Raw genomic sequence first — 19,013 nt, 5'->3', positions numbered from 1 at the left:
CATTGCTTGAGAAGTATAGGCATCCACCAGTGAGAAGAATGCTTTCATACTTGGTAATAGAAAAGGGGAGATAACATGGGGTATGAAGATGCGGTTTCTCCGCATAATATTGGCACCACGATGCATCTGGTAGAGAGCACTGGCCATGGGCACACCGCTTTGGAGTGCTAGAGTATGTGAACCTAGACCTTCTCTTGCCAATCTTGGCCTTAAAAGGTCCCTCTTTCCCTTATAAAGCCTAACTATTACTCCATGCTTTGTGACATTGAGAAACTTGTTTTGAATTCTGGGATGTTCCACATGGTAACTCAGAAAGCATCCTTGGCATGACATTATCACATCCTCCCCTTTGTCCTCAGGTACACATCCATCCCATATATTAGGAACCGATTTTAAAAAGAAATCTACTCCTTCCCTTAGCCAAAAATAACAATAATAATGAAGTAAACAATCCCATGCATGTTATCCTTGCACACTGCTTTACATGTATTGTGTCATTTAATCTTAACAGTAATCCTATATTGTAGGCACCATTCTTTATTAGCCCCATTTTTCAGATGAAGAAACTATTAACTGGAGAAGTTAAGCAGTTATCTCAAAGTTACATAGCTGGTAACTGGTTGGCCAGAATTTAAAGCCAGTTTGGGTTAAACTAGGAACACTTATTCCAAGTCTAACTAGACTTTGAAATAGTATCCAACAGATTATGATATGAGAGCTTAGTTACCAGATTTGCATACATTTCTCCCCATATTGAGGAATTTATCTAGACCAGCGGTTCTCAACCTGTGGGTCGCGACCCCTTTGGGGGTCAAACGACCCTTTCACAGGGGTCGCCTAAGACCATCGGAAAACACATATGTAATTACATATTGTTTTTGTGATTAATCACTATGCTTTAATTATGTTCAATTTATAGCAATGAAAATACATCCTGCATATCAGATATTTACATTATGATTCATAACAGTAGCAAAATTATAGTTATGAAGTAGCAACGATAGTAACTTTATGGTTGGGGGTCACCACAACATGAGGAACTGTATTAAAGGGTCGCGGCATTAGGAAGGTTGAGAACCACTGCTTTAGACTCTTGCCTGTCTCACCTCTCACTTTGGATTGGAGTGATTGGTGCTAGGTGCTGAACTGCCCTGAATATCCTGCCTCTGTCTGAGTCTTGAAGTCAGACATTTACATTCCTTTGCTGGGGTTTTATGGCCTAGTCTAGAATGTAATCAGAGTACCTCATTTCTACATTACTGTCAGAAATGATAGTAACTGCCTAATAACTACGATAAAAATCATCTGTCTAATTCCTAAGTCAAGAGGAAGAATAAGCCCTTAGCCAGAGGCAGATAAACTTGAAGCTAATGAAGCTGAAACATGAAGGTCCCTCCCTTGCATATGCCCTTTCCAAGGCCTGGGTCATATGTTTTTGAAAAATTTAGAGAAGTAAGAAATAATCAAGTAAGATCACTGTCTCTTTTCTCTCTGTCCTCCCCTTGATCATGTTTTCCCTTGTATATTGGCCTCAGGTTGGGATCCAGCTAAGGGGGAACAGGTAGCTTTGCGGGTTAATGACCCAACCATCAGATGGCTCTCTCCATGAGTTACACCACACTCTTATTTCTTCGAAGAAGCTGGATGTTTTCCAGAGTGCAACAACCTGATCTCCACCAAGGCTTTGAGACAAATGTGGAAGAGGACAGTTTTACTGTTTTGTTTACTAGGCAGGTGTGTGCTAGTTTTCATAAATGGAATGGTTTTTATGATACAATACATCACTAAGAATTGTTCAGTCTATGCTGACTGTCAAAACCTTTGAGATGCATTTATGGTTTGTTTGTGGGTTGTTTTTTTTGGGGGGGGGAGCAGGTTGGGGGGGGGGACAGGAGTCCTGAGAACCTATGCCATCAACACAGGCATCTAAAATAAAAAGTTATACACTAATAATACTTGGAGAATATTTATCTGTTTAGAGTCCAGGGTGACTATCAATGCATTTAAAATTTAATTTGGGGTGAGATAAAATGGTTAAGAAAGGGAAGAAAGGGCAAATTTGAATAAAATATTCTTAGCCAGAGCATTTTAGCTCCTTTGCATAGTGATGAGACTTGTTCCTCAAGCAATAAAGGACACACGAGAAACCTTTGAGGAAAACAAATCATCACTGGTGCAAACATTCCAAACGTTATCTGAGAGAACTTTATGACCAGAGCTACCTGTAAATACTTGTTATCTCCACTTAGAAGGAGAAAGAACATATTTTATTAGCTAGAAAGGACCATGGGTAAACAAACTTCCAATGTGGCAATGAGAATAGCACTTTTTCAAGTTTCAAGTGCGGGTTTTAGAGAATATAAAAAGTTATTGAAAATTCACTGGAAACTCATTACAATACCATGTTGTGGATATTGTCCAATACATCAAACCACATTTTAATCCCTTCAAGTACTTCGGTAAGGAGACTGTCTGGGATTATGCCTAAACTGGTCATGTCCTCTAAAAATGTTTGCTCCAAAGTAGCAGCTCTCAACCGTGGCTGGGCACGGAATCTCTTTTACAAAATACTGAGGCCTGAGCCCCACTGCTCGGAGATTCTAACTTACTTAGGTGCAGTAGGAACATAAGGCCCTCAAGGTGATTCTAATATGCTACAAAGGCTGGTAACTATTGCTCTAAAGCAGTTTCTCAACCTTGGCACTATCAACATTTGGGGCCAGATAATTCTTTGCTGTGAGGGGCTGTCCTGTGTATTACAGCATGTTTAGCAGCATCTTTGGCTAGATACCACCTGCCCTCCCTTCCACTCCCCTTCCTCAGCTGTGATAATCAACATGCCTCCAGACATTGTCAAATGTCCAGGGGAGGGAGATAGATTGGAAACTGCCCCTGGTTGGGAAGCACTCCTGTAAAGAGTATTATAGTAAACCAATTTTATTATTTTGGCCTGTTAGAAAACAATTCCTGATAAATGAAAGCAGGGCAAAACAGAAACTCACTTGAGACTCTAGCAAGAAAGACCCAGCAGGCACCAGGGACAGTATGCTGATGCCAGAGCACCGAATGCAACTGCGGGCCTCCAAGTGCTCAGAGATATAAAAATGCTGAGAATGTCATAAATTCAGTAAGCCTTCAAAATCTCCATTTAAAAACTAGCTCAACTGCAGCTAGCCAGGGATTTACAGATTAGAAGTAGATTTGACCACAGATGTCATATCTGACCTCATTGTATTTTGTAAAGCTTGCATGTTACTAAACAAATAAATAAATAAATATCTGCTAAAATCTTGTCAACAGGCAACTGTTTTTAGACAAGTTCATTTTCTTTGGTAGCTCTGAAATACTGATTTCCCCTACAGAGGAAGGTTTACAGGGAAGTACAGTCAATGGAAGAGGCTTGGCATTACTGACATTACAGCAAAAAGGGAAAATTAACACTCCTAATTGTACTCTGAACACTAGACCTTCCTGCATTTTATTTGCAAATGCAATTACACCAGGCCCATAACACCTTCAGGTCTGATTTTTAAAATACATGTAGGCCTGCAGACAAGTAGGCAAATTTGGCTGAATTTTTCTATTTATGTAGGCCAAGACTTTTCACAAGCTGAATCATAAGTGCAAAAATCAAATGCACCTCTAATTCCATGAGGGCATTTTCATTTTTCCTAACTCTTTAATGGGTAATCTCAGATTGAATTTCCTGTGGCTTGGAAAGCAATTTGCAAAGAGTGATAGGTTAAAAATATATGAGTTTTCTCAAAAATAATGTTTTTCTCCAAACATTTTAAAAAGAATCTAGGTGCAAAGAAACAGCTAGGAAATGGGGGGAAAGTTACTTGTTATGTCATCCACATTCTTCTCCCCTAATGCTAACACAATGAGAGACTTAATTGTTTATAGCTGTTTTCTTTGGGAACAAAGAATCTGAGATAGGGCTTTGGTAGAAAAGTAGAGGACCACAAGCAAGGGCAATTATGGCATAGTGAGAAGTGGAAGAGACAGACAAGATAATCGGTGACTTCCTTGTTTTTGCTTCTTCACTTTTTCTCTACACTATAGAAGAGGCACCCAAGACGCAATAAAGAAAGGAGAGGAAACATTTTTTTTTTTTTACTGAAGACAATTGTTGGGTCAAATATAGAAACAATCTATCCAGTTATTCTATTCATCCATTTTATTGTATTTTTTCTTTTTTTTTCCTTTTATGTTTTTCTTTTATTTTATCTTTTTGTTAATCCTCACCGGAGGAGGATACTTTTCAATTAATTTTTTAAAAAATATATTTTATTGATTTTTTACAGAGAGGAAGGGAGAGGGATAGAGAGTTAGAAACATCGATGAGAGAGAAACATCGATCAGCTGTCTCCTGCACACACCCCACTGGGGATGCACACGCAACCCAGGTACGTGCCCTTGACAGGAATCGAACCCAGGACCCTTGAGTCTGCAGGCCGATGCTCTATCCACTGAACCAAACCGGTTAGGGCTCAATTGATTTTTTTTTTTTTTTTAAGAGAGAGTGGAAGGGAGTTGGAGAGACAGAGAGAGAGAAACATTGATGTGAGAGAGACACATTGACTGGTTGCCTCCCACACACGCCTGCAACCAAGGTACGTGCCCTTGACCAGAATTGAACCTGGGACCCTCCAGTCCATGGGCCAATGCTCTATCCATTGAGCCAAACCAGCCAGGGCTACTCATCCATTTTAAAAATTAAAAAACAAACAGGTAATCAAATTATGTAATAAAAATAAAAAATTTAAATGTGTTAGATTTTAGAACATAGGAATAAACAGAAAAAATAAAATGAGGGATAAGTAGTGAGGGAATAGTGAAAGAGAGAGAGAAAGGCTATTACAATCTAGAGAATAATGCCTTTATCTTGAAGCATTGAGGATACTGCTGTGAAAAACTAGCTTCAATTTCATATCTGTAGAGGTATGTGGGTGCTATGGTCTAAATATGTGTGTCGTCCTCAAATTCTAATGTTGAAATCCTGATGATCAATATGATGGTATTAGGAGACAGGGCCTTTGGAACTTGATTAGGTCATGATGGAGTCCTCATCAAGAGGATTAGTGCCCTTACAGGAGAGGCCTGAGAGAGAGCCCCATAGCCCTATCCACCATGTGAAGACCCAAGAAGTATGAAGTATATGTCTCAGGGGAGAGCCTTCACCTGACCATGAGAGCACCCTAATCTTGGGGACTTTCAGCCTTTAGTACTGTGAGAAATCAATTTCTGTTATTTTTAAGCTGGGTGGTATAAGTCTGTGGTATTTTGTTATAGCACCTGGAATAGACTAAGACACTGTGCATTGTGTTAAGAAACTCTAGAAAGAAATATCCTTGAGGGGTTGAGGAGTCAGAAGTGATCATCAAAATATTTGACAACTGATACATGGAAGGCACTGTCACTAATCAAATGGAACATAAATTGCAAATACAGGAAAGGATGTTGGGTCTAAACCAGAGGTGGGCAAACTTTTTGACTCGAGGGCCACAATGGGTTCTTAAACTGGACCGGAGGGCCGGAACAAAAGCATGGATGGAGTGTTTGTGTGAACTAATATAAATTCAAAGTAAACATCATTACATAAAAGGATACGGTCTTTTTTTATTTTTAGTTTTATTCATTTCAAACGGGCCGAATCTGGCCCACGGGTCGTAGTTTGCCCACGGCTGGTCTAAACAATCCTAAGGTCATCCTGGTGCTGTTTCCAGGGTTGAACACTCCAGCTTTGGACTTAAGAGAAGCAGATGTAGGTAGTGATTAGAAAATGAGAGGAAAAGGTGATGATAATAGAGAGGGGGAGATGAAGGAGTTGGCAGAGTCAGAATAGATCTTTTTACAACACAGACTGTGGTGGCCTATCTCCAGGATGCCCACAGTGACCTCATCTCCTGGTATTCCCACCCTCGTGGAGTGCCCTCCCACTCCGAGTTAGGGTTAGTCTGTGTGACCAAGAGTATATGGCAGAAATTATGGCATGCCACTTTGATACTAGGTTATAAAAGACCGCAGCTTCTGTCTCAGGTACTCCCTTGCTCTTGCTCTTAGATCACGTACACTGAGGAAGGCCATGTACAAACGGCCTGTAGAGAGGCCCGTGGGGGAAGGAGGCCTCCTACCAAAAGCCACAGGGGCGAGCTTGGAAGAGGACTTCGAAGCCTTCAGAGACTGCTACCCTGGCTGACGACTTGACCGCAACCTCACGGGAGAACCAACCAGGATTCTGGACACTGAGAAGATGTGTGAGATAATAAACATTTAGTGTTTTAAGCTACTAAATTTTGAAGTAATTTGTTATGCAGCAGGAGATAACTAATACCCAGTAATGGAAAAAGCAAAAAACAGACTCTAAAAACATAGTAAAAACACTTAACTTGAGGAATTGCTTTTCCACCCATGATGGGGCAAGGAAAGACAAGGACAGGGCCAGTCTTTTGCTGGTTTTTGCTGTGTCCTGGTTAGGAAGTTAATTCATGCAAAGTACAAGATAGTTAATCCTCTCCACTGTGAAGGGGATTGAAAAAATACCCTTACATACCAAACTAATACATTCCAAATTAAGTATCAGCAAAAATAACAACAAAGAGGCCATCATTTAGGGTGCCTACCATATGCCCATCATTTTCCATGTGTTATTTTTAATTCTCAGAAGAAGCGCCATAAGGTCTGATACTATAAGGAATTATCACAAAGCTTGGTGGCTTCAAAGCCTAGGCTCTTTCCATTATACTATACTTCCTTATAAGAAAATCAGTAGAGGTTTGGCTGTCGTTCAGGAAAGAAAGAATGTGACTAAAAGGTCAAGTAACACAGCAAGTCAGTTAACTTGCCAGACACATGAGTATCAAGCTTGAGGTGAAGCAGAGGCAACCAACAGGAAGTGAGATCAGGAACTGCTGAATCCCCAACAGCTCATTGCCCATGAATACTCTTCTTCTTCCTCTTCTTTTTCCAGTAAAACCAGCCCTCTCTGGACTATGGGATCAGCTCTGGCTCAAGGTATGAAGACTACTAAGAACCCAATGGCGGGGGCCCTGGCACCCAGGTGCTCTTTGGCACAGTCCTGAGTTGGTCTCGATACCCACTTTCTCTAACCCTGACACTGCAGTTCCGTGATGGCTGGCCTTGTCACTCAGTTCTTTTTTTTTTTACTTATTCCAGGAATATACATGATTTAGTGAAAAGCTTTATTGAAAACAAGGAGAATGGCTTTCTGCCTTATTGATAGTCTATTTCCAGCATGGAAGATAAGGGTCAATGTACTAGGAAGATTTTCTTTAGTTTTATTTATTTTTTGTAAATTTTTAAAAATAGAAGGTCCATGGGCAAAGTTAAAAATTCAAACAGTGCAATAAGAGGGTTCAGTAAAAAAAAAAATTAAGTCTCTTTCCCCAGCTCCTCCTCTCCAGAATAACCACTATTGTGAGTTATCTATGGAAGGCAATTATTTTTTACTTACATTAAAATATACAACCCAGTTTGAAAGCTGGATCTCACTGTGCCACTCAGGTTGAAGGGCTGGGGGACTTCAATTCATTCATCATAAAAATGAGGATTAGTCTATTTATTTTGGTTTGAGCTGGGAAGCTGAGAACGGTTACATCAAACAAAGCACCGTCACCTTCTGTCTTCTGCTATATGTAAGATTTTCTGTAAATGCATTTGAGTATGCTCTACATTGGACATAGCCATATGCTTATACAGGAGCTTTAAAAAAAACATGAATTATGTATCCTCAGCTTTTATAGATGATGGTTCAGGAAATACATGTGAGTTCATCATGGCCATATGATGAACTCACAAGTATTTCCTGTAAAGTAGTTTTAAGATTTCACCTGCTGCATTTTTATATGGGACATCTCCTATGCACCATTTCACACTCTCTTGCTACTGGTATAGGGACCAGTTCAGCCCAGATGCTGACTTGACTCCTTCCTTGGAGCTTCTCTGATGCCAATGTGTGTGTGTGTGGGGGGGGGGGGGGGGCGCTGAAGAACCCACTTAGCATTCAGGCATATGTTAACCAAAGTGCAGGGAAGCTAATGTAAATGGAGCTACCCTCAACAAATGAGGGGAGGGCACTAGTAGCTAAATGCTTCCTCCTTCACCAGCTAGAGGATGGGTCTGAGCCCCATTCATAAGTTTCCTTAGAAGGTTCCTCAGCAGGTGCCCTCAGGGAGACCAACTCCACTGTGTATCCTCCTAGTAGCTTCCCCTTTTTCTCTTTTCCCTTGTTTCCTGTTTCACAACCAAGGCCCCTTACTTCATATTCCTGAATTAACTAGCTGCACTCAGCTTTTCATTTCAGGCTCTGCTTTCAGGGAACTCAGGTGGAGATCATGTTTAATGCCCCGTATACAGGGTATCTTGTGAAAAAGTCCCCATAAACTTAATACCAGAAGAGAAGTCGTCTCTAGTGAAAATTTGTTTTATTTTGTCTATCCTTCATGGTTAGCATATTTGCTTCCTTCTCTTTTTGTGGATTTGATTCTCTATTTTTATTGTAACATTATTATTGGGTGTATGGTAAATCAAACTTTCAGGAAGCAAGTAGAATGTAAATAACAAAAAAATGCAATTTTGCTACTTCCTTGAATGAGAAAGACTGAGATCGGAGGAATGGAAAGCCAGGCTCAGGTGAAAAAAAAGCCAGGTAAGAGTGTGATTTTGAAGCAGAACTTAGAAGACAGATTTATAGTGACCACAGGAAAGATTAGCAATACATTCAAAGGGAGAAGGCTTCTAACGCGGCTGTCCTTTTCCATTTCTTAGACCCTCAGCACCCAGCCAGAACCCGGTACAGTAAATGTTTGTGTGAATGAACAGCGTTTGTCCTAGTGATTTCTGTGTAGTCGGCTTACAGTTCCCTTGGATTGATCGCAAGAACTTCACACATTCAGGTGCCTCCTGAGGGCACATACTGTAGAAACTCTTCATCCGACCAGATTCATCAGCATGGCTTAAGCCACACAGCCTTGAGACAAGGACATTAACTACAGAAATAAACACAAAGAGAACACCTCTGGGCACTAGAAGGTGACTTGCAAGCAGTGCCTTTCAGGAGGCAATTTATCGGACAAAACTTCAGTGTCTATTAGCTTCCAAAGACTAAACTCAACATCTTACGATATGACATTAAACAGCAGTCCAGCTGCCTCTGATCACAGATCTTCCCAGTCTGGAAGCCAGCCAGAGGATGCATTTTGCTTACCTCTCACTAATACAAATGGACAGTGAAGTTCATTAGGAATTCGGGCACTTTAAACACTGTCCTATTTTCCCCGACAGATTGAAGGTCTTACCACTAACTTGGATCTCATTAAAATTTATTATGGAATAAAATTTATTCCAACAAGGTCTATAGAATCCTGGGTACAAAATTCCAATAGAAAGAAAGAAAGAGATACAGATAGCATCGGCATCCTGTCACTGGCTGGTCAATGCCTTCTAAATTGTGACCACCCGGTACAATTATTTTCTTTGAAGTGCACACATTTTCTCCAGCCCATCGCAATCAAACACTACTTTAGAGCAGGTAGTAACATTACTTCCCTTGTGGCTAACAATGACAACTTGATTCAAAAGATAAACAGCTCCAGTCAAATGTGCTAATCACCAGAGGTGGCACTTCCTGGTTCAGAATCTCAGTGTTAGCCTGTGGCTTCCAGAATTAAAAAATTTTTAAATTTTATTTTGTTCACTGCAAAACTTGGATCAGTGTATTTTCCCCATCAAAGTACTTTTACAATCCTCTACGTGAATTATCTTTTTTTTTAAATATTGGAGATCTCATAAGGAAACAGGCAATGCTGATAACATTGAGATAAGCTAATGTAAACTAATTAATATTATTTGGAGAGTAAATCTTAGAATATGGAAGGTGATGCTATAGCAGAGGGCAAGAATAAGTCTGTATAAGGCACTGGCATATAACCACAGTTACAGAAGGAAAGAAAGAAAAGAGCATTACAATAAACCTGCCTTTAAAAATTCAATGGGCATTAATTAAAGTGCAAGATGAACAGTTCAAGAGACTTATGGGTTCTCTTATGATTTTCTGATTTATTTAAGAGAAATAAATAAGTATATTTATTTTGTTTTCTCTATCCTAAACCTAATTCCTTCCTCCTCTGGGTATCTACTGTCCTCTGAACACAGCACCGATTCCTCTCTACTCTAGTCACCCGTTCCTACCACTGTCTCTCTCCCTGGCCTCCCACTACCACATGCACATGCACAGAGAAGTGTACACACACACACACACACACACACCCCCCACACACACACAGACGGAGTGAAGGGCCACATGGTCATCCCAGTGTTCCCAGAGGAGGGCACAGTGCCTGGCTCATTGGTGCTCAGTTAATGTTTACAGAGTGAATAAATGAATGAGCCAATGAATGCTAAGTGAACTGAAGACAGAATCATACAATGTCAACACTGGAAGAGACCTAAGAAAATATCTAATCCAATGTCCTCATTTTACAGTTGAAGAAACCAATCAGAGAGGTTCAATAGCTCGCCACAGACACAGAAACTGACCCCAGACATGAGAATCACACGTTTGGGTTTGAACTGCCACGGTGGTCAGTTTGTCAGTTTTCTAGTTTGTAGATGAAAAGACACTTTTTTAAGCTACTCCCCCACTCCCTATCTTTTGGCTTCTTCAATCCATGATACAAAAGGGGAAGTGTTAGAAATTCAAATCAGCTTGATTAACAAGATTGATATTATTGGCCAGAAGAAGTTCTCTGATTATAAGTGGATTTCGACTACCTATTTAAGTCCTCTGCTCCCGCTGCTATATAACTAAAAACTAGCTGCATTACAAACATCTTCATTATGTTTATGCTAATCAAGTTGCTATTCTCATCTTTTCACAAATAAGAAACACACCTCCAAATTCAGGTATTCTACATGGTGATGAGAACTAAAACACGGATAAAAGAGAGGGACCGTGTTGAACACATTAAAGGGTTATCGGAATGGTGGTATATCCACATTATGCAGCCATTATGAATTACTTTTATGAGTAGTTTCTAAGAGCATGGAGAAATATTATATTTCAATGTTGATGAAAAAAAGATATAAAAATTTGTGTAGAAATAATTAAAACCCAGCAGAGAAAAATGACTAGAAGTAAATATACTAAAAATGGTGGTTATGTTTAAGTAATAATGATATTGTTGTATTAGCTACTTATTAATAATAGGAAAGGAGCAAAGGGGGAGGCCAGACATAGCATGGCCATTTGGGAAGCTTCACCAGGGAGCTGCAACTTTGCACTCCCCTGGGAAGCACCAGCCCATTCCCTGCAAAACACTGGTGGAAAAGGAGCCAATAAAGGGAAGATGGGCCCATGCACAGTAAAGTTGGGGTGATCCAAGGAAGGTGCTAGAAATCACTGGCTAAAAGAGGTGGAGCCAATGCAAGCCTGCAAAAATTTGGGGTTACATAATCTCCCAAAAAAAGGAGTTTGCTCTCTCAGCTCTAGGCTCATGGCTCCCTTAGCTCTCTGGTTCCTTTGACTTTGTTCCTGCCCATGTTTCCCATAGCCAAGTCGCCCTGGGGACCCCACATACCATGGACTGATGGACTGCAACTGGGGACACAAACTAAGCTAGCTTGGTGCTGGATTTGACTATGCTCCAACATGGAAAGGAAACTCTGGACACTGGCTCTGATCTTAGCCCTGTTAAAGACAAAATGGGACTACTTCCTTGGCAGGACAAAGGGAAGCGGGATGTTGGAAACTCAGGGATTTAATTCCATGCAAATAAAAATCATTCAGTCTCTCATGCAAGTCTCAGAAGACTATTTTTCTTGGGATATCCCAAGAATTCTACTCCCATGAGCAACAGGTAGGGACAAAGAACTCTACCCATCAGTAACAATATAGAGATTATCTTTTCCTTTTCTACTTTTCCATACTTTAAAAATGTTTTAAATGTACTATACTACTCTTATAGTGAAAAAATAATACAGTAATATTTTTACAGAAATTCAGAAGTTGGAGTCAGAGGTTGCATGACCAGTATTCAATTTCCCTTTTTAAATTTCTTTTGGGTCCCTGTTTTTTTCTTCCTTCCAAATCCTATCAGCAAGCCTCTGGCAAGAATATCTTTTGAGATCAGTAACCGGGTCCTGATTGAAGGTATAAAGTAAAGAAACCTTAGTGCTGCCACCTCTTCCCTTAGGACCTGTTTGAGAAACTTACTGAGAAATTCACTCAATTGTTAGAGTGAAGAACTTCCTGCAAATGCCTTTTACTATATGTTTTATGTTCTTGGCAAACCTGAAAAGGCTCTAAATAATTCACAATCTCTTTTCTTGAGTTTGGTTTCTCGATGTGTGTTCAATTCCCCCCCCCCCCCCGCCCCGTCCACCCCCCACCCACCCCCCCATGTCAGGAAATGGCTTTCCTTCTGAGATCACTGATTGCTCTGACAATAATGGCTCAATTAAATCGTAGATGAACTTTTAGGTACCACCTATTTTAAGAAGAATAAAATAAGCTCAATAGGAGGTAACCCTCCAGCTACTTTCTAAATTGCTTAGAGCACATTCCCCCACCCTCTAAAAAAGCTATTTCTCCAAAAAGTACAGTACAGTACGTGGTGTGTCTTCCCGGCAGGTAGCTTTGGTTGGGCTCAGCTCTCAGGAATGTCCAATGTAGAGCTGCATCAGGGGATCACAAAGCAGAGGCTGAAAAATGAATGCTGTCGCTGCTTTCTCACCTCCTCTGGGAAAGTTGTGTGATTGCCTGACACTTGGAAATGGATTTGTAGGTCCCCAGCTTTAACTGATGCCCAGATGAACACAAAAAAACAGCCAGCTGAGTTCTCTCCTTCCCTCACCTGCAATGCCTGGTTCACTTTCTACTTGTAAGTGCTCGTTTTATATGGTAGGAAATTGTGCTCATTGGAAAGCTATGTGGATTTCTAGCAAGAGCAGAAATAAAATCCTCGCTGGTCTTAGGTTTAACTCTGAGAAAAAGATCTAAGCTGAAACTTAGGCAACTGTCTGGAGGCCGGCAACAAGATACCGCCATTGGCCAATCCACCCACCACAGGTATACTCAGCTGTTCCCAAAGTGCCGTTTCCCAGGCCTGAGGGTGCTTGAGTGTGCAACAGAGACTATCACTCTCAAATAAAGGGGCCTACTCTCCTCCCAATTCCTTCAAACACAAGGCATCACAAGCCATATTACTTTATCCTTAACAAGAGAATATGTAGGTTATTTATTCATGCCCAAAATTAAAAATAAATGAAAAACAATTTGCCCCAGCCAGTGTGACTAAGTGGGTTGAGCATCGTTCCATGCACTGAAAAGTCATCAGTTGGATTCCCGGTCAGGGCACATGCCTCGGTTGAGGGCTTGATCCCTGGTCAGGATGCATATGGGAGGCAGCTGCTCCATTTTTCTCTCTCATATCAACGTTTCTCTCTGTCTTCCTCCCTCTCCCTTCTTCTCTCTCTCTCTCTAAAACAACAACAACACACCAATAAAAACATATTTTTAAAAAACCAATTTAACATTACTTAAAGAAACATGAATAATAATATACCAGCACAAAAATAAACAATGAAAGGAAAGATTCCCTCTCCTGTTATTTCAACCCTTCATATTTTTGCTTCTTATAACAAACAATGAATATTTAGGTAATGATGTTCTCTGAGATGGTGGGAAATGCTATTTTGATCACTTTTCAAATCATGCCACTGCTTCCTTTAGTGTCTAAGCTGAATCTATAGAAATGTGTATAAACTTGGATTTTAAATAAAAATATTAATAGATCAACTGCAAACCATATTTTCTTACTCTATAGCATTAATAAATGCTAGTAAAAATATCTAAGCTATCTTAATGAGGACCCATGAATGATGGCTCAGAGCCTCTTCTATCAAAATCTAGTTTTGCCTGGCTCCCATCCCACCAACAAAAGTATGCCTAGGCATCTTTTTGGACAGATGACAGAAAGACTGAATAGTGGTCTTTGAGCCTGATTATTGTGTAAATTACATGGGCTGTGTGAAGAGACAGGAGAAAGATGATGGAGCAAGCAGAAAGTTCAAGAAGAAGCTACATGCTACCTTGCAGAAGCTATGGCCACCTGAGTTTTCCATTGCCAAGAGACCAGAATCATAGTTTTAGAAATGGAAGACATCTATGAGATCCTGTTCATTCCTTTGTTTTATAGCACAACAGGGTTTAGGGAGATTTAGTGACTTAATCAAGGTCATATATCTGGTTGGCAGCAGGCCTAGGAATAGTATCTGGGTCTTTTGGTTCTAAGACCTCTTTCAATTATACTACAAAACTTAATAATCACTGCAATAATCAAAACTTCAAAATAAACCATTTGGATGAAAATCCTCCTAAAATGGTTTACACAATTCCTATTTTTATACAGAGAGTATAATTAAACCTTTGCTCTGTGACTCAGCGTCATCATTGTGAAGATTAATGATGTTAACTCTATATACTACAGAGTCTGTGAATGCCGACTTGACGTAGAGTGCAGCACAATGCTGGGAATATGGTAACTGTTTTTTTGTAGATTTCTATGAATTTTCTCTTTGGTTTTATTCCTTGCTGCCCTCAGGTCTCTGTTTCCAGTATCATCTCCTTTCCCCAGCTTCTAATTCTAATTCGAAACTGTGGTTTTTCTAAAATCTGCTCTTTAGAGTAATATGAAATGCAGACAAATGCACATCATATGTATTGCAGCATTATTTGCAAAAACAAAACCACAAATGTCCAACATAGGAGAATGGTTACTAAGTGGTACTTTAAAAGAATAGGATATTATTAGCCATTAAAATGATCATCACATGAAGAGGTTTTAATAAAATAAAGAAGAGCTTATGTCATAGTGTTAAATTAAAAATGTAGGATGCTGCTAGATATCAATAACATTTCAAAAATGCTTAGAGTGAGGGAAATGTACCAAATGTTTACAATGACAGGATTATTGATAATTATTATTCTATTATTATACCATTCTACTTATTTCTATTTGTTTCAGTAATAAAAGTACAATACTCAATGTCAGAACAAGAATTTTTAAAAATATCACATCAGAAAATATAATCTAACAGGTGAGAATGATTTAAAGTGAAAATATACAGATTCCAGGTGAGAATCTAAAGTTTCTGTGACATAGTATGGCAGAGGGTGGCTTTTGCTTCCTTCCCATTTCTTTGCCGAAAGTCAGGTTTCTAGATACTTGAATTGTGGAAGAGTAGAGGTGCTCTTGTACATGGCCTTTGGGAGCAAATATGTTTAATGGGGAAGGGAGGAAACTGAGAGGGAAAGACAGAAGAGAGAGGAGGGAGGAAAGGTTCGGAGCCAATGGTTTTAGACAAGTGTCTAAGGATTTTTCATTAACTGGTTTTTAGAAGTTTAGAAACCACAAATGTGGTAACTGTCACGCAGCCTGATTTATCAGCGGATGAGCATGAAAGGCAAATTAACCTCTCCACAGACAAAGAAGGGCATTTTCTAATTAATAATTAATCACTTCCTAAAATTGGGGGAGCGGAATTAAGAATGTGAACAAGTAAAAACTGGGATAGCATGGAAAGAAGGTAAGCAGTTGAAACAAATGAATGTCTTCATATAAGATGTTTATATCTGAAGGTATTAGGTACCTTCTCTTCTATTTCCTGACTCCTTTGTATTATGATAACCTATTTTTCTTTTTAATAGCAATGACTTTTTATATCTTCTCCTCGTTCTTTGAATGAAATTATTAAGATGTGGGTAGTGCAGCAGAAGGCAGTTTAGATTTTACAACACACAATGACCTTCACTGACTCATACATACACAGCCCCCACCAAATGCGTCACCTCATGCAGAAACGACCAAGGGCAAACTGAGCCCGGAGTGGGTGATTTAACATAGATGTTGCTTGACTTCTCAAAGCTTCTGAAGATCATTTTTAAAAATTTGCCTCTGCCTCCCCAGAGACGACATGCCAAGAAAAACCTCTGAGTACTTTAAACTGGTCTGTGGGATAGAAAGATCATAAATCTGTTCTCATTTGGCATGAGTGGCATGTCTAACATAATTTCTAAGGACTTCCTCAAATGTAACATACTTTCTTATCATAATAACCCTGTGAGATATTATTAGCCCAAATTTATAGATGAAGAAACCGAGGCTCTAAGACATTAATTTGCTAAAGGTCACCATTAAGCTAGAGGAAAAGACTGGAATTCAGATTTTCTACTCTCAATCCTGTAGTGATTTCTGCTGTTTCATGATGCAAATTTATTGATACATTAATTCTGTGTCAAAGCATTTGCTCCCAAAGGCCATGTACAAAAGCACCTCTGCAGACCAGTAGTTGCTCAACAACATGCAGGTGAGTAGACAATTTCAATGGTGGGAAGTTGTGCCTGGTTGCAGTAGGGCAGTGAAAGCCCAGATTGATTTATAAAAGGAGATTGGAGTCCCAGCTCTATGGCTAAGTAACTCTGTTACTGTAAGCAGGTCTATGGGTCTTAGTTTTTTCACCTTGGTGTCTACTTGAGCCCCTTCCTCACAAAAACTGCATCTCTCTTATCTGCACAAACCCACATTCATCATTTGTCCTTCAGGGTCAATGTCCTCCCCTAAAGAACTTAACTCCAATAGCTTGTGAATACTATAGAGTGTACTCATTCCCTAAATCCTCAGGAATTTTTATTCAGAAGTCACATATGTGTGTTTTAGCTCTCCAGCTAGACTTTTAACAAGATCTGCCTTGCTGGTGTGTGTTGTGGGTTCGATTCCCAGTCCAGGTCAGGGAGTGTGGGAAGCAACAATAGAAGCATCTCTCTCACATACATGTTTCTCTTCCTCTCTCCCCCCTCCTCTCTCTCTCTCCTTATGCCTCCTTTCCTTCCACTTCACTTTCTCTAAAAATCAATGAAAAAAAAATATCCTTAGTGAGGATAACCTAAAAACAAAACGTGTTTTCAACATCTCTAATTCCTCTCTGCCATTTCAAAACCCTTCCCTCTTTCTTCCAGCTGCCTACTATATCACTATGCATTGGACAAATGTCTACTGAACGAATGAGAACCTGCATTCAGGCGGTGAAAGCCTGGCTTGATTTGTAATAGGAGGTTGGAGTTCCAGCTCTATAGCTAAGTAACTTGTGTTACTGCAGGCAAGTCTGTGAGTCTCTGTTTTCTCATCATAAAATGATTATGGGGGTAGGAAGGAGGTGAAGTATATGAGTTCCGTGATCTCTGAGATGCTATAAATATTTAAATATTATTTTGATTGGGCCAACCATTAGGGGTGAGAGAAGAGATGAATGAGAATTCTAAAGACAAGAATGTGAAAAACAAGGCAAACACAGTAACCAAATATCTAACCACCCAGCAGACAGAAGAAACCAATGTGTCTGGAAAATTAATAAAGTAAAGAAGAATCAGAGAGAGCAGAGATGTCTTAGGCAAGGCTTGAAATGTGAATCTTGTCTGAGAGGGAGGCAAAGGGGTAATAAGGCAGAATATAAATGGGGACAGCTTAATAACTAAAAAAATTGCATTAGTTGTTTAGGCATGTGTAGCATAACGTTTGTTTTTTAATTTACTCTTCTGTTTGCTATTCAAGCTTGAAATCAAATGTTAAGAACATCAGCACTGAGACTGCTTAGGATCAGGAGAAAGAAAATGAGATGCATGCTAACAACTTCCTTGTGGAAATAAAAACAGAAGGTCCTAGTAATAGGGATTGATACTACCAACATTTGACTAGTAGAAACGTTACTTTCTTCTCCATTTTGTTGGGGGGTAGGCAGTATGACCATTTTAATTAGGATATTTCTCCTAAGTTTAATTTTATTAAATATTTTAATAATTCCAAGTAATATTGCACTGGTTTCATTAAAATTTGGGTTTTAGCAGACAGACCATGTAATAAATAAAAATGGTGTTATAAGGAGGTCTGTCTATGCCTTCAATAATAAGCTCCCTTGGATAGGATGAACTTATGGGAGACAAAGAACCGAAGTATCTGGTATGATAAGAGGAGCTAGGATTCACATAAGGAGTTAAAGAAAAAGAAAATCAAGTTCAGCTTGAAACTTTAAGAAAAAATGGCACCTCTTTAGAAAAGAAATTCTCTGAAATTAAAAATAATACTTGAAGCAAATAATAGTTCTTGGATTATCAGATGCAAAAGTTTTCAGCTGGTATCTGAAATTGAAGTGACACTTCAAAAGATTAAATCAGTAAGAGCCCATGATTGATAAAAGACAAGAAATTTCCTTTTAAAAAAAGAGCAAAACTGTAAAAGGAAGTTGATATTTAAGAGACATTTTTAGGAACCTCCTGATGAAATTTTTTATACTAAAACTGCAGAGAAGAAACTCACTGTTAATCCATACTATCTAACTTTGGGTCCAGTTTGCCCTTCATCTTCTACCTCAGAAAAAGGGCCTAAATTTAACCAATGTATAAAGAAATTTCTGCAGGGAGAAAAAATCGTGTGACTGTGTGTGTATGAAAGACAACATACCTGCTTCATCATAGGATACAGTCAATTTTTCTAGCATTTCTCGGTCAATCGACAAAATCTGCTGTTCAAGGATGGTCTGGTAAGACAAAACACTATTTTCTTTGTCTTTCTCGTAGTCCTGTAGATGCTGTTTAAGGGCCTCTGGGAGTCGAGATTTTACATATTCAGCTGCAGTCTGCAAATAAAACAGGTAAAAAAAATTAGTATGTCTCATCTTAGCCTTTTCACTTTGTTTTAGGTGCTGCAGTGAGAACTCAAAAGCACTGTGGCACTAACCCTTTAGACAACCATGTCCTTGTCATTTTTAGTCTCCACTGTGCCCAGTAAGGTGACTCTTCAAATAGGCAGAATCACAGACCTCTAACAGTTTTCTACCAGGTTGAAAGGTCTAAAAGATGATAGATTTAGTTTGTCATTCATAGAGTTAGTACTCGAAGTTTCAACAATTATCCCACTGAACTCTGAAGGCCCCATCAT

At 39.4% G+C, this 19,013-nt stretch overlaps 1 protein-coding gene across 2 annotated transcripts in view; it reads right to left on the bottom strand.

Annotated features, from left to right (window-relative positions):
- The window catches only part of PPM1L (protein phosphatase, Mg2+/Mn2+ dependent 1L), a 246,994-nt gene that overhangs the window by 44,741 nt on the left and 183,240 nt on the right, over window positions 1–19,013 (bottom strand). For both annotated transcript variants that reach the window (XM_059686926.1, XM_059686927.1), the window contains one exon: window positions 18,537–18,711. In XM_059686926.1, the coding sequence (XP_059542909.1) occupies window positions 18,537–18,711 (175 nt within the window). The remainder of the gene's footprint in view (window positions 1–18,536; window positions 18,712–19,013) is intronic.

The sequence above is a fragment of the Myotis daubentonii genome, chromosome 3 (assembly GCF_963259705.1).
Source record: "Myotis daubentonii chromosome 3, mMyoDau2.1, whole genome shotgun sequence".
Classification (NCBI taxonomy): domain Eukaryota; kingdom Metazoa; phylum Chordata; class Mammalia; order Chiroptera; family Vespertilionidae; genus Myotis; species Myotis daubentonii.
The sequence above is the reverse complement of the archived record's forward strand: the minus strand, read 5'-3'. Positions and strand labels throughout refer to the sequence as shown.